Source organism: Puma concolor, chromosome C1 (genome assembly GCF_028749965.1).
Source record: "Puma concolor isolate L17-30 chromosome C1, mPumCon1.1.hap2, whole genome shotgun sequence".
Classification (NCBI taxonomy): domain Eukaryota; kingdom Metazoa; phylum Chordata; class Mammalia; order Carnivora; family Felidae; genus Puma; species Puma concolor.
This window is the reverse complement of record NC_141674.1, coordinates 103,641,176-103,656,102: the sequence shown is the minus strand read 5'-3', so window position 1 is coordinate 103,656,102 and position 14,927 is coordinate 103,641,176. Positions and strand designations below refer to the sequence as shown.

The following is a 14,927-nucleotide window of genomic DNA, read 5'->3' as shown; positions in this document are numbered from 1 at the left end:
AGGCTCACCATGACTGAGACTGGGCAAAAGTTTAAACTGTCTCTTGTCCAGATCCGTGGATGCCTGTCCAGTTTCGATCCGACTTCTGCAAACAGTGTCTTGCAGGTGCCACAGTCATGCCACAGGCGCAGGCCCTGTGTGCTCCCAGTGCTCACGTAGAGTCTCCTCCTTGCCCCAAGGACAGCACAATCACCCGGTCCCAAGTCCCTCCACATGTGGACTCATGGGTCCCCAAGTGGACGTCATTGTTATGGACGGGCCGTCTGTATGAAAAGTGTTTCAGTCTAAATGACGTTCCACCTCCAAGGCCTACTACATCCAATACCTCATTCAACTCCACACAGTCAGGGGCTTTATTTTTCCTGAAGTGCATTCGTGAACTTGCCGCATGTGATCACCACAGCTATGACAGATTACTTGATAGACAGATGAGGAGACAGTTATGGAGAAAGCGAAGATCACTCTCTCGCCCACAGTTCATAAAGACAGCTCCTGGGCGGGAGCCTGGAACTGCCCGCTTAGCTCAGGGCTCCCTGCACTCGAACAAGCTGCCTCCTTCCTCGTCCTCCCTTCTGGGCTCTGACACTGGTGGAGGCTGCCTCCTGCCCTAAAGGCAGTTCCCTCGGGGAGGACACAGATGGGTGGAGCACCGTGACCTCCACCCTGTGCACTTCTCCTCTCCTTTTCCACCTGCTAGTCCAGGTCCTCTGGTGGCCCCATGTGTCACATGGAAACCAAGATAGCGGCTGCCAACAATGTGAGGGGAGGCGAGAGATGTCTGGGGAGCCCAGGACCTCGGAGCAGCTCAGTGCACTCAGGGCCTGTGGCCGCCTTACCGGGGCTGAGCTGGCGGGCAAGGCGTTCTGCCAGCCTGCGTCCCTCGGCCACTTGCTCCTGGAAGCCCTGGCCTTGGGAACGCTCGGGGTCATCGTGGGTGAGGAGGTCCCTGAGGTGCTGATCGAGTGGCTCAGAAACTTCTCTCCCTTCCCGTAACTTCTGCCACAACTGGGTCAGCTCTTCAGCCTGAGCTTTAATCAGGATATGATATTGCCTAAGGTGGGACATAGAGAAAAGTTTAAAACACAGAGTTGAATAGATTTTCTAAGAGCTTTCACGGACGTTTCTGTGAGAATTTCCACAAGGAGCCCTCAAGGCCACGTTCTGGCACGTGTGCGGGGCCCTGCCTGTGACACAGAAAGAAGAAGGTAAAACAAGGCTCCTCTGTGTCGGGGAGGCTCCTTGACCTCCTTTGCAGCTCCTCCTTCTGTAAACAAAGCCAGGTGTCTTCCTCAACACCCGTCAGAGAGATGTCCCTTCAGCCCCTCCCTGCGGCACAGCCATTTCCTGTGAACCTACACGGTGTGCATCATGCTGTGCATGGACCCAGCGCCAGCCACAGAAATGTGGACAGGACAGCTGGTGTGGACTACACAGGTCAGGAGAACGGCAGGGTCAAGAGGACAGCATTGTCTGAAGGAAAACATGACCGACAAGCTGTCATCCCTCAGGAGGTGACTGTGTTACAGGCAAATGAGGTGGTGATCCCACAACATTGTGAATGTGGCCAATGCCACAAATTGTTCACTTGAATTTGGTGACTTTCAGCTCAATAAATGATATTTATTTGACACAGAGTGAATGATACATGGAAGCCAATGAAAATGAAACACGACAGTCCAAAACCTCTGGGATGCAGCAAGGGCGATCATAAGAGGGAAGCATATAGCAATCCAGGCCTTCGTAAAAGAGGAAGAAAAGTCTCAAATACACAACCTAACTTTACACCTAGAGGAGCTGGAAAAAGAACAGCAAATGAAGCCCAAAACCAGCAGAAGAAGGGAAATAATAAAGATGAGATCAGAAGTCAATGATATGGAAATAAAATAAAACAGAACACATCAATGAAACCAAGAGCTGCTTCTTTGAATGAATTAACATTATCGGTAAGTCCCTAGCCAGCTTTATCAAAAGAAAAAGGAAAGGGCCCAAATAAATAAACTCAGGAGTGAAAGTGAAGTAACCACAACCAACACTGCAGAAATACACACAAAAAAGAAGACATTATGATGAGCAATTATATGCCAACAAATGGGGCAATCTGGAAGAAAAGGACAAATCCCTAGAAACATATAAACTCCCCAAACTGCAATAGGAAGAAATAGGACATTTGAACAGATACATAACAAGTTGAGAAATTGAATCAGCAATAAAAAAACTCCCAACAAACAAGAGTCCAGGGCCAGATGGCTCCCCAGGGGAATTGCACCTGACATTAAAGAAGGGTCCGTACCTATTCTTCTGAAGCTGTTTGAAATAGAAATGGGGGGAAAACTTCCAAACTCATTCTACAAGGCCAGCATTAACTTGACCCCAAAACCATCCAAATCCCCACTAAAAAGGAGACTTGCAGACCATTCTCCCTGATTAACACGAATGCAAAAATTCTCCACAAGATACTACCCATCCACACCCAACAATACATTAAAAGAATTATTCACGGGGTGCCTGGGTGGCTCCGTCGGTTGAGCGTCTGACTTCGGTCAGGTCATGATCTCAAGGTTTGTGAGTTCGGGCCCTCATCGGGCTCTGTGCAGACAGTCCAGAGCCTGAAGCCTGCTTCGGATTCTGGGTCTCCCTCTCTCTCTGCCCCTCCCCCACCTGCGCTCTGTCTCTCTCTGCCTCTCAAAAATAAAGAGAAAATTAAAAAAAAAACAACAACAAAGAATTATTCACCACAATCAGGGGGGGATTTATTCCTGGACTGCAAGGGTGTGTTAATATCTGCGCATCAACCAACCTGATACATCACATGAATAAAAGAATGGATAAGAACCACATGATCCTCTCAATCGATGCAGAAAAAGGTTTTGACAAAATCAGCATCCTTTCTTGAGAAAACCCTCAAGAAAGTAGGGATAGAAGGAACATACCTCAAGATCATATATACCGATTACAAAAGACCCACAGCTAATATCACCTCAGTGGGGAAAACCTGAGGTCCCTAAGGTCAGGAACACGACAGAAGGTCCACTCTCACCACTGTTGTTGAACATAGTGTTGGAAGTCCTAGCCTCAGCAACCAGACAGCAAAAGAAATAAAAGGCATCCAAATCAGCAAGGAAAAAGTCAAACTTTCACTCTTTGTAGACAACATGATACTCCACATGGAAAACCGGAAAGACTCCCCAAAACACTGCTAGAACTGATGCATGGATTCAGCAAATTGGCTGGAATATGGTCAACGTACAGAAATTGCTTGCATTTCTGTATACCGATAATGAAGCAGCAGAAAGAGAAATCAAGGAACTGATCCCATTTACTACGGTACTGAAAACCACAAAGATTTGCTGTAACTACAAAAAGCTGTAAACTGTAGAAAGCTTAGGAAAGAAATTGAAGACACACACACAAAAATGGAAAAACATTACATGCTCCAGGATCTGAGGAACAAATATTGTTAAAATGTCATTACTGGGGTGCCTGGGAGGCTCAGTCGGTTAAGCATCTGACTTCAGCCCAGTTCATGGTCCCGCGCTTCGTGGGTTCGAACCCTACCTCGGGCTCTGTGCTGACCGCTCGGAGCCTGGAGCCTGCTTCAAATTCTGGATCTCTCTCTCTCTCTCTCTGTCCCTCCCCTGTTTGCACTCTGTCTCTCTATCTCCCAAGATAAAAGAAATACTAAAAAAAAAAATGTTTTTAATCTCAATACTACCCAAAGCAATCTACAGACTCAATGCAATCCCTATCAAAAGAACACCAGCATTCTTCACAGAGCTAGAACAAGTAATCCTAACATTTCTGGACTTCAAGCCACATTATGAAGCTGTAATCATCAAGACACTATGGTATCAGCACAAATACAGACACATAGAACAAGGGGACAGAAGACAGAACTCAGAAATGGACCCACAAATGTATGGCCAAATAAGCTTCGACAACACATGAAAGATTATCCAATGGAAAAAAGACGGTCTCTTCGGCAAATGGGGTTGGCAAAACTGGACAGAGACGTGTGGAAGAATGAACCTGGAGAACGTTCTTACACCGTACACAAAAATAAACTCAAAATGGATGAAAGACTTAAATGTAGGACAGGACACCATCAAAATCCTGGAGGAGAAGACAGGTGGCAACCTCTTTGACCTCGGCCGCAGCAACCTCTTACTACACATGTCTCCTGAGGCAAACGTGAACCACTGGGATCTCATCAAGATAAAAAGCTTCAACAAACAACAAGCTCAAAGGCAATCGAAGCAATGGGAGAAAACATTTACAAACAACATATCGGATAAAGAGCTAGTATTCAAAATCTATGAAACAACCTTGATCAAACTCAAAACTCAACACCCAAAAAGCAAATGATTCCGTGAAGAAATGGGCAAGAGACAGAAACAGACACTTCTCCAAAGAAGACATCCAGATGGTAACAGACACATGAAAACTTGCTCAACGTCATTCATCATCAGGGAAAAGGAAAGTAAAACCACAATGAGATACCACTCCTATCTGTCAGAATGGCTAAAATGAGTAACAGATGGTGAGGATGCAGAGAAAGGGGACCACTTTGGCACTTTTGCTGGTAGAAATGCAAACTGGTGCAGCCACTCTGGAAAACAGTGCGGAGGTTCCTCAAAAAATTAAGAGAAGAGCTACCCTACAACCCGGCAATGGCACTACTAGGTAGTTATCCAAAGGATTCAAAAATGCTGATGCGAAGGGGCACCTGCGCCCCAATGTTATAGTACTGTTATCAACAATAGCCAAAGGATGGAAAGAGCCCAGATGTCCATCGACGGATGAATGGATTGAGAAGACACGGTACATGAATTGATACAACGGAACGTTACTTGGTGATGAAAAAGAATGGATCTGCCCTTTGCAACACTGTGGATGGAACTAGAGTGTATTATGCTAAGCCGAATAAGTCAATCAGAGAAAGACAAAGATCACATGATTTCACTCATATGTGGAATTTAAGACACAAACCAGATGCACCAGGGGAAAGGAAGGAAAATTAAGATAAAAACAGAGACAGAAGCAAACCATTAGAGACGTTTAAATGCAAAGAATAACCTGAGACTTGCTGGAGGGGTTTTGGGTGGGAGATGGGCTAAATGGGAGATGGGCATTAGGGGGTCAGTTTTCGGGATGAGCACCGGGTGGCACTTGTAAGAGGTGATACCCTAAAATCTCCTCCGGAAACCATTTATACACTACATGCGAACTCATTTGGATTTAAATAAATTAAAAAAAAAAATACAAACATTGAGCGAGGCCCCGAATAATTGGAGCCCGCAATACACCAGATACTGCTGTCTTCACTGTTTGACAGATGTGTGTGTGCACCTGTGTGCCAGGCAAGTTTCTGCCCTTCTCCTGGCCCAGACCTGTCGCTGACAGGAGTCAGAGATGCCTACGGCCTCCCACCAGCCACGGAGCCCTCCTTACCTGAGCTTCTCGGTCAAGGTCTCTGCCAACTTCCCCTGCTTACACTGCAGCGTCTCCCCCAGCACGGATTCGATGATGTCTTTCAACTCTTCACACTCTGAGAACACAGACACCGGCCTCAGTGGACAAGCTACACGGGCCGCTGTGCTCGCTGCCTCCAGGGAGGGGGCGGGGTGTACCCCAGGACAATGTAACCCCAGCATCGGGCTCTGCGCATCTCATTCCTCAGCCCCCCAGCTACACGGTATTTGATACCTCCCTGTTTTAGAGCTGAGGGAAGAGCAGCTCCAAGGCGTGGACAGGAACTAGACAAGGTGAATGACTGGTATTTGGCAGAATCAGAATCCACATCCCCTGACACTCACCCTGATCATGGCCACTCACCCGAGCTTGCAGCCTCTCAGGTAGGACACTAAGCAGGGCCATGAAGTGAGGCCCTTAGGACCACAGGACTGACTCATGGTTCCCTTGAGTTGGATAATGAGCACACATCTCAAAGGCAAAAAGTTCACCCGCATACTCTTGTGTGCACTATGATGCGTAAAACCAGAAGCACCTGAAAGCGATACGGCCAAACACTAACAAAGCTTGTGGTATCAGAAGCAGCAGACGGGGTGGGGCGCCTGAGTGGCTCAGTCAGGCGAGCTTCGACTTGGGCTCGGGTCATGACTTCGTGGTTTGTGAGTGCAAGCCCCCGCAGCAGGCTCACTGCTCTCAGCGCAGAGCCCACTTCTCGGATCCTGTGTCCCTCTCTCACTGCCCGTCCCCTCCACTCAAAGCAGCAGGGACTATGACAGCAGCAGGATCACAGAGGAGGAATGTGAGGCACGGAAATCGGGGCAGGGCAGCATGGGGGGGGAGCACAGGAAGACTGGCCCAGAGCCATACTGTGTTCCCTCCACCCCAAGCTCCTGGGTGATGTCTTCCTTCGTCGTCTTCACAAGTGGTTTCCCGCACTTGTGTCATGGTTATCAGGAAAGATGCAAAGAAAACTCTGCTTGTCCTTTCCCCAAAGCTCATCATCTCTTCACCTTGCTAAAGAGCCGCTTCCAACATTACTTTTCTCCCCATCAGTCATTTGTAATCCCACCTCCCCTTGTTTTACGGAAAACTCTTGGTAAGGAAACGGCAACAGTTCGGGCTCAGAGTCGTCAGGATTCCTTCCAATTGCCCCGCTGCACACATGCCCCTAACTCAGGATTCCTCCCGCCATGGCAGCCCCCTCTGAATGAACAGGCAGCTGGCCTCCCCATTCCAGGCTGACTGTGGGGGAGGGCCAGCTCCACACACTGGCTTGGGCGGTCACCGGGGCTGTGGTCTCCCCCGCTCACCCTCATTCTCACCGGGCCACTTGACTCCTGGCCCAGGCCTGGCCCTGCTGGCCATCCTGCATCCTTGAAGGTTCCCCAGCTCAGGGAGAGACACAGGAGGGAGCACAGATTGTCTGATGGGCCTTGAAATGCCCTCTACCTCGCCACAGGGTGTCAATGGCTACCGAGGACTCAGGAAGCAGAGCCTGTGCCCAGGAAGCACGGCTTCCCTCTCATCAGGGGAGTCACTGTCTGGACGGCCTCGCTCGTGGATACCGCAGTTTCAGGGAAAGCAGACCCATCTTCCAGCTCCTTGCAAGCTGGCCGTGTCCCCTGGTCCCCACCCGCGCCCCGTGTGCACCATCAGCAAGTTTCCCCAGCGAGCCAGCTCGCTGCTTTGCCAATGGAACCTCAGAGAAGTGTGACGTGATGGAGTTCATTAGTCCGAGACACGAAGGCCAACAGTGATGCAGGATGTGACACACACACACACACACACACACAGAGGATCCTGAGAGGACCAGGCATTTCCGGGTCTGCGTCAGGAATCAATCACTAGAAAGTTAACTCTAACCCCGCCCTATACAGCACTGCAAACCAACCTGGAGAAACTGCTAGTCTCGTTTTCCCCATTCTTCCCATCCTTAGCAAAATGAGGGTAAGACACCCACTTGCACTGGGTCGCCCGGGAGCTTTAGTCTGTTAAGCGCCCAGCTCTTGATTTTGGCTCAGATCATGATCTCACATTCCTGAGATCGAGACCCACGTCAGCCTCTGTGCTGACAGCACCGAGCCTGCTTGGGATCCTCTATCTCCCACTCTCTCTGCTCCACCCCGACTAACACTGTCTCTCTCAAAACCAACAAACATACATTAAGAAATACCCACTGCTACTTTTCCTGGATTGTGGTCACAATGGAATTTATCATGACGATGGAAATAGAGAAGACAAAGTCCGGAGAGGGCTTTCGTTTTCTCTCCACACAAAGCCAATTCCTGTCTCCAGGAATACAGACAGTCATCACTTTGGTGACCCTGACCTTGTAGGACTTACTGTATTTCTGCAGCTGGTTGGCCAGGGAGTAGGCAGTAGCTTCGGATACAAGGAATTTCTCTCTGAGGTCTCGGAAGTCCTGCTGGCTTGCTTCCAGCTTGGATTGAAGCTCCTGGTTGAGTTCCAGGAGGCTCATTTCTGTCCCTGGATCAGACACCGGGTCAAAAGGTGCTGCCATGGTGACATGTGGCAGAAGAGGTAGAGCTGGGGACTGGGGAGAAGAAATCAAACACATGACGGGTTAAAAACAAGTGAAATCAAGTAGGTTCAATCAGGACTGAGGGGCGAGGACACAGGAATTCTTTACTTACTATTGGGAACAACTTGAACAACACCCCACAGCACTGGAGAGTCAGCAGCTACAAAAAGAAGGTTCGAGATGCCAGAGTCGAGAGCCCAAGGCACTGCCTGTAGCTCAGACTCCAACCGGAATGACAGACCGAGCACCCGGCACGCCAGGTGACGGTCTGCAGTTGCAATAACAGAATCGGAACGCGGGGGGTGTCATGGAACCTTGGGAGCCACTGCCTTCCAGGTGCCAAGGCTACGCGGATACCCAAGGCTGCCTAGTCTCCCCTGAAGGTCACCACTGATGGGGACCACCCCTCAGCGGCCACTCTCAGTAGTTGTCTACCCTTGTGCTAATACCACAGATCCCGTATCTCTCTCTGTCTGTCTCTGTTTTAAGTTTATTTATTTATTTTGAGAGAAAGCACGAGCACGTGAGCGGGACGGGGTGGAGGGAGAGGGAGAGAGAGAGAATCCCAAGCAGACTCTGTGCTATCTGCACAGTACCGTACAGGAGGCTTGATCTCATGAACCGTGAGATCATGACCTGAGCCAAAATCAGGAATCAGACACTCAACCCAACGAGCCACCCAGGTGCCACAGACCCCATCTCTTTCCAAACACATCTCAGCATCGTTCTCACTGTTCATTCTTGTGTGTGCATAAAAATATCAAGGCAGAAATAGTTTCTCAGGTTTTACTGAGGGGCTGTCATGAAGCCACCCCACTTCTCTTTAAGGTCAAACAGACCTTCAGGCTTTTCCAGTGAGTGAAAGATTCCAAAGACTTAGATGTTCTTCTCTGGGTCTCTCTAGTTTGTCCTCTATCCATTAAAAAGTGTAAGACATGAGGCAGAGCATAATACTAAGTGAATAAATATTTACTTGAGAAAAATGTTTTGTCCCAACTCTCACTGTTCTTCTGGCTGTTTTCCTGTGTTATGAGGCTTTCTTATCCCCTCTTGGGGCACCATGTTGGCTTTCCATTAAACTGATGTTGGATATCCCTATATCCTCGACTCCTTCTCTACGTGTGAGTTGCTTTTTTTGTTGTTTTTATAATGTCACTAAACAACCATATTTCATGCTTGTCACTCACGGATTTCATGTGTCTCTCATAAGATCTCTTTCGAACTGTGAAAATGTTAATTTATACGTATGTCCTTGAATACATGTAATGACCACCTATTTGGAAACATCTATAAACTTGATGATTTGATGACGTTCATTTGGCCTACCCTCATATTTAACAGAACGGAGGTTAACAAACCCTCAGTTTGCTCTCTATACTTAAGAGCCTGTTTCATGGTTTGCCTCTCTCTTTACCAACCCCCCATTGTTCATCTATTGAGTGTCTTAAATTCCACAGATGAGTGACATCATATGATATGTGTCCTTCTCTGGCTGACTGACTTCACTTAGCATAACACACTCTCGCTCCATCCGCGTCATTGCTAGAACGGATACACGAATTCAGTAAAGTCCCAGGACACAAAATCAACGTACAGAAATCTCTCGCATTCCCACACATTAATAATGAAGCAGCAGAAAGAGAAATCGAGGAGCTGAAACCATGTACAATTGCACCTAAAACCGTAAGATACTTAGGAATGAACCCAACCAAAGACGTAAAAGATCTGCACTCTGAAAACTAGAGAAGCCTTACGAAAGACACTGAAGAGGGCAGAAAGAAATGGAAAAACTTCCCGTGCCCATGGATTAGAAGAACAGATATCGTTAAAATGTTGATGCTAACCAAAGCAATCCACACACTGACTGCAATCCCTATCAAAATACCACCAACCTTTTCCACAGAGCTACAACAAGCAATCCTCAACTTTGTATGGAACCAGAAAAGACCCCAAAGAGCCAAAGGAATCTTGGATGGCCTCGAAAGCCAACCTTGTACCCCATATCAAAGCGACTGACAGTACTTTTGCTGCAATACGTCTCAGTGTTTATTGCTCTAGAGTGCCTTTCCTAAGGCAGCAACATGCCATTCTAATCTTATTTGAACTTGTCATTCTCACTATCCTGTTTTTCATGAAATTATACTTTTTAGTGTTTGTTCTGTTGAATCGCTTTGGGTTTCTCCTCAAGACATTCTTATTGTGATGTGCATGCTCAATATTTGTTACCTATTTCCTGTCATTTGTCATTCTCTTTTCGGCTCGGTCATCTCTCTCTTTTTCAATTCTAACAGTTCTTTATTGGGGTCGAATTGACCTAGAGCAAAATGCACAAACCGCAAGCACACAGCTCAATGAATTTAACGTACGTATGCATCCTGTCACCACCCAGATCGAGATATAGAACACTTTCCTCCGTGGCGCAAAGTTCTCTTCTGCTCCTTGCCAGTCAACACCCATTTCCAAACACAAACGCATTCTGAATTCTCACCCTAGACGACTTTTCCTTGTTCTTACACTTCATATAACTGCAATGATGTCGTATGTTCTCCTATGTTCTGGGTTCTCTCACTTGGTGTCTGGTTTTGAGATTTCGTCCTGATTAGCTGCGTGTCAGCCATTGGTTCTGATGCTGCCGAGAAATACTCTGCTTGGGGATTATAGCACAATTTGACTATCCGTGTTCCTGTTGGACAGATCTAGTTTTGGTTATCACACATAGAGTAAGGACGAATAATCATGTGCAAGTTGTGTTTTGTGGAGACACCCACTGGTTCCTCCCAGGTATACATCCTAGGAATAAAATGCTTGGGGAAAGCAGAGAAACTGACACACACTTTCGCAAAGGCTTTGTCTCCTTTTAGATTTCCGCCCAAAGATAGGCAGTCCCAGTTTCTCTACATTCCCACGTACCTGGTATTCTCGGTCCTTTTGATTTTAGCCATTCTGCTAGCTGTTAGTGCTCGGTTTAGTTTTCGAATGCTGTTGGTCATTTGGATATCTTCTTTTATGAAGCGCCTTTTGAGATCTTTTCCTCATCAATAAGCTCGGTTCTCTGTAATTTTCTTTGTGATGTGTGTAAGTTCTTTCTGTATTTTGGATAAGGTCGTTGCCATATATGAGGTATTGCAAGGAATTATTCCTGGACTGTGGATTGTGTTTTCACTGTGTATTTTATGATTACTTTTTAAATTTTACGTATTTTGGGAGGGGGAGGGGCAGACAGAGAAGGAGAGGGTGTGTAGTGATTTATGATCAACGAAGGATTTAATACTTTATGAAATCCAGGTTTTGATACTTTTTTTCTAAGTTCTTTATGTTGATAGAAAAAGTGAGTAGGGGAGGGGCAGAGAGAGAGGGGGAGGGAGAGAGATTCCCAGGCAGGCTCCACACTGTCAGTATGGAGCCCAATCCCCCCGGGGCTCAAACCCGTGAAGCGTGAGATCGTGACCTGAGCCAGAATCCAGTGCCGGACGCGGACCTGACCAAGCCATCCAGGCACCCTTCCACGTACATTTTAGAATTCGTTGGTAACTTCCCCCCAAAATGCCTACTCCAATAGGAATCAGGGTAATACTGATTTGGTATTCCAACAATATTGAATCTTCTCATCTATGAAGGTGCTGTACACACGTTTATATGTATCTAGATCTCCTTTAATTTCTCTCAGCAATAGTTGTCTGGAGTCTTCCTTATATGTGTTCTTACGCATTTAATGATTGTGTGGATGTGAATCTCTATTGCGTTCATTGAGTTTAATTTTATTTTGTTTCTAAATTTCATTTTCTAAATGCTCACGGTTGGTATGGGGAAATACACTAGATTATCACACGAATGCTACCGAGGGATACTTTGGGTACCTTAGACGGCATTTTTAAAGTGTACCATGCGGGGTATGGGTGGCCCAGTTAGTTAGGCATCTGACTCTCTGGACTTTGGCTCAGGCCATGATCTCACGGCTAGCGATTCAAGCCCACACATCGGGTGCTGTGACGACAGGGTGGAACCTGCTTGGGATTGTCTTGCTCTCCCTCTCCCTCTCCCCCTTCCCTGCTCAATCTCAGAATAAATAAATACACATTAAAAAAGTAAATAAGGCGTACAATTCAATGCACAGCAAAATCAAACTCCAGCTACCATCAAGACACGGCATTTCTTCCAGCTCACAACTTCCCTTGTGGCCCTTTGCAGTCCATCACTGTCTCCGCCTCAGCCCCAGGCAACCACTGACCCTACAGGTGGGTTTGCATTTGTTAACAACTCTAGGTAGGTGGAATGCTTTGGTGCCTACATTCCTTGGTGCAGCATAAGGATTCTGAAATCCGTCCATATTACTGCGTGTATCGCCAGTTCGTGCTTTTTTATCGCTAAGTAGTATTCCTCCGAATGGCTACATCCTGTCGATTTATACAGTCACCTACTAGTGACCTCTGTGTGGTCTCCAGGGTTTAGCCACTGTGAAGAAAGCGATGGGGACTTTTCATGTACAGATCGGTGTGTGGACATATTGTGTAAATACTTAGAAGTGAAATGGCTGTTCATGTGAGTGGTCAGTGTTTAACTATGGTTCAGCCTCTCTACAGGACTGGACCAGTTTTCATTCCCACAAGTGTTGGAAACTTCTAGTGACTTCACATCCTCACCACATACATTTCCGGCCTTCTTCATTTTAGCCCATGGCGATGGACGTGTAATGCTAACTCACGGCATCATTAACTTGTGTTCCTCCTGATGACTGAGTGTGTTCTGGAAAACTGACCTCCGTGCTTTGGAGCCAAAATATACCACAAAGACAGAGTCTGAGATAAAGAGGAACACTAACAGCTTTCTTGCTTTCCCAGGCAGAGGACGACAGCAGGCTAAGGCCTTCAAAAACTGCCAGCTCCTGCCCCCTGGAGGAAGGGGTTGGGGGTCTTATCGGGAAAATCAAGGTGTGGCCAGTGGTGACAGCAACTGTGTACATGCTGCTACCCTCCTTCCTCATGTCCTGGGGTGTACCTGCTTCCTGATACAGAAGGCTAAGAAGGGAGGAGGGGAGCTTTGCAGAAGACAAGAAAAGGTTAGTTTAAAATCGAACCCTGCGAAAACTTCAGTGAAGCCATTTTGGTTTTTCTTCAACTTTATGCCTTTCAGTGGTTTCAAGCGGAGCATCTTTTCAAGTGCTTTGTGGCCATGTGTATATCGTGTTTTGTGAGGTATTTCTTCTTCGAGACTTTTGACCAGGAGCGCCTGGGTGGCTCAGCTGGTTAAGGGTCCGACTGATGATTTTGGTTCTGGTCATGCTCCCACAGTTCCTGAGATCGAGCCCCGCTTCAGGGTTTGTGCTCACTGTGTGGAGCCTGCTTGGGATTCTGTCTCCCTCTCTCTCTGACCCTTGCCTGCTTGCTCTCTATAGCCCTCTCAGAATAGATAAAAATAAACTTAAAAGACTCTTGACCAAATCTCTTCTTGCACTGTCTTATCACACAAAATACGTGTCAGAACAGTACACTGAACACTACACAGCATTACCTTGAGAAATTAATGAACTAAACACATGGAGAGGTAAAATTTGCTGTGGATTGGAGACCTCAATATGGTTTACATGTCAATTCTTCCCAAATTGATCTACAGATCTGATACAAGGCCAATCAAAATTCCAGCAGACATGCTAGGAAACATTTCTAAGCTGATCCAACACTTCATATGGAAATGGAAAGGATCTTGAATTATCAAAGTGATTTTAAAAAGAAGAAGAATGGTGGATGACTCAAGTGCCTATTCCAGAATGGCCATACACATCTTTTACGCAATTTCGGAGTGATGTATCCTATTATTATTCAGTTGTAAGTTTCTGTACTTTCTCACTGAAGCTTGGAAGTTGCTCTACTCCCTTTGTACGTGAATTCCTTCTTCTAAAATTTGGCCAATATTTATATTAGTTTTTATGTGGCGAGAGAATACGGAAGACCAGAAAGCATTTAACTTACCAGAGAGGAAGACAGATCATCACTGGGCATTATGGAGAGGATGACCCTATGAGATTTAGTGAAGTTGCCCCTGTTTCCCCAGCTGGCCAAGACATAGTGGGTAGTAGCTACAGATGCCAGCCGTTTCCTCTGGACACCTTGGCAGTGTTGACTGGTTGGAGCCACCGTGGATCCCGGGTGTCAGTTGTGTCCTAAAAGGCTGAAATCTGGCTGAGGCTCCAGGGCTGTTGGGCCAAGGCAGGTCACCCAGCTGTTGGAAAACACACAGGCAGACCAGGACAATCACCGAGGTCATCGCCAGGCAGCTTTGGCCATTTCCTCCAAGGAACCCACCACCACTACACTTTTTTCTCATGACTTCCTGTTTCCAGACTGAGATCCCCAGGACAGTTGGGAGAATGTGTTTTTCACCACTGTATTCGGGGTTCCTAGCACCGAGCCAAGCACTGAGGAGGCCCTCAGGGACTTCCTTTCACTGATCAGATACAAGTTGCTGCCAATCTCTGACCATCTCAACTCCATTCCAGTCACAAATGTGCTTTCTCCCAAGAGGTAGCGAATCCCCTCCCTCAGAGAGGAACCTGCCCTACCCTCTCCATGTCCCAGGACACTGCCCTGTGGTGAGCTCTGATGAAGACGGGGTTCTCCTCGGGGATTCCTCTCAATGGCTCACTCTGTCATTGGGAAGAGATGTCCTGGGCCTGGCCCCCCACTCCAATCCTCTGCTCCGTCACAACACAACACCCCAGTGCAGGAGAGCTACCACATTGTGTTTGCATCGTTCTCCCACTGCTTTGTCCTCCTCGGGAAACCGTATTGATTTCCAAGTTCTGAACACAGCCTCAGGAAAATGAAGCACTCAACCAATAGTCAAGAAAATCACTGGTCAACAGATATTATGTGTAAAGCCTTCCACATTCCTGACCAGAAATTCAGAAGAATATTATTCC

General features: G+C 47.1%; 1 protein-coding gene across 1 annotated transcript in view; it reads right to left on the bottom strand.

Moving 5' to 3' along the window:
- The window catches only part of LOC147578298 (NBPF family member NBPF6-like), a 47,557-nt gene that overhangs the window by 16,283 nt on the left and 16,347 nt on the right, over positions 1-14,927 (bottom strand). Inside the window, exons 3-7 of the mRNA XM_086715186.1 lie at positions 13,978-14,227; positions 8,124-8,171; positions 7,813-8,023; positions 5,449-5,545; positions 736-1,051 (exon numbers count right to left, since the gene is read on the bottom strand). Of these exons, the coding sequence (XP_086571312.1) occupies positions 736-1,051; positions 5,449-5,545; positions 7,813-8,023; positions 8,124-8,171; positions 13,978-14,007 (702 nt within the window). The 5' untranslated portion in view covers positions 14,008-14,227. The remainder of the gene's footprint in view (positions 1-735; positions 1,052-5,448; positions 5,546-7,812; positions 8,024-8,123; positions 8,172-13,977; positions 14,228-14,927) is intronic.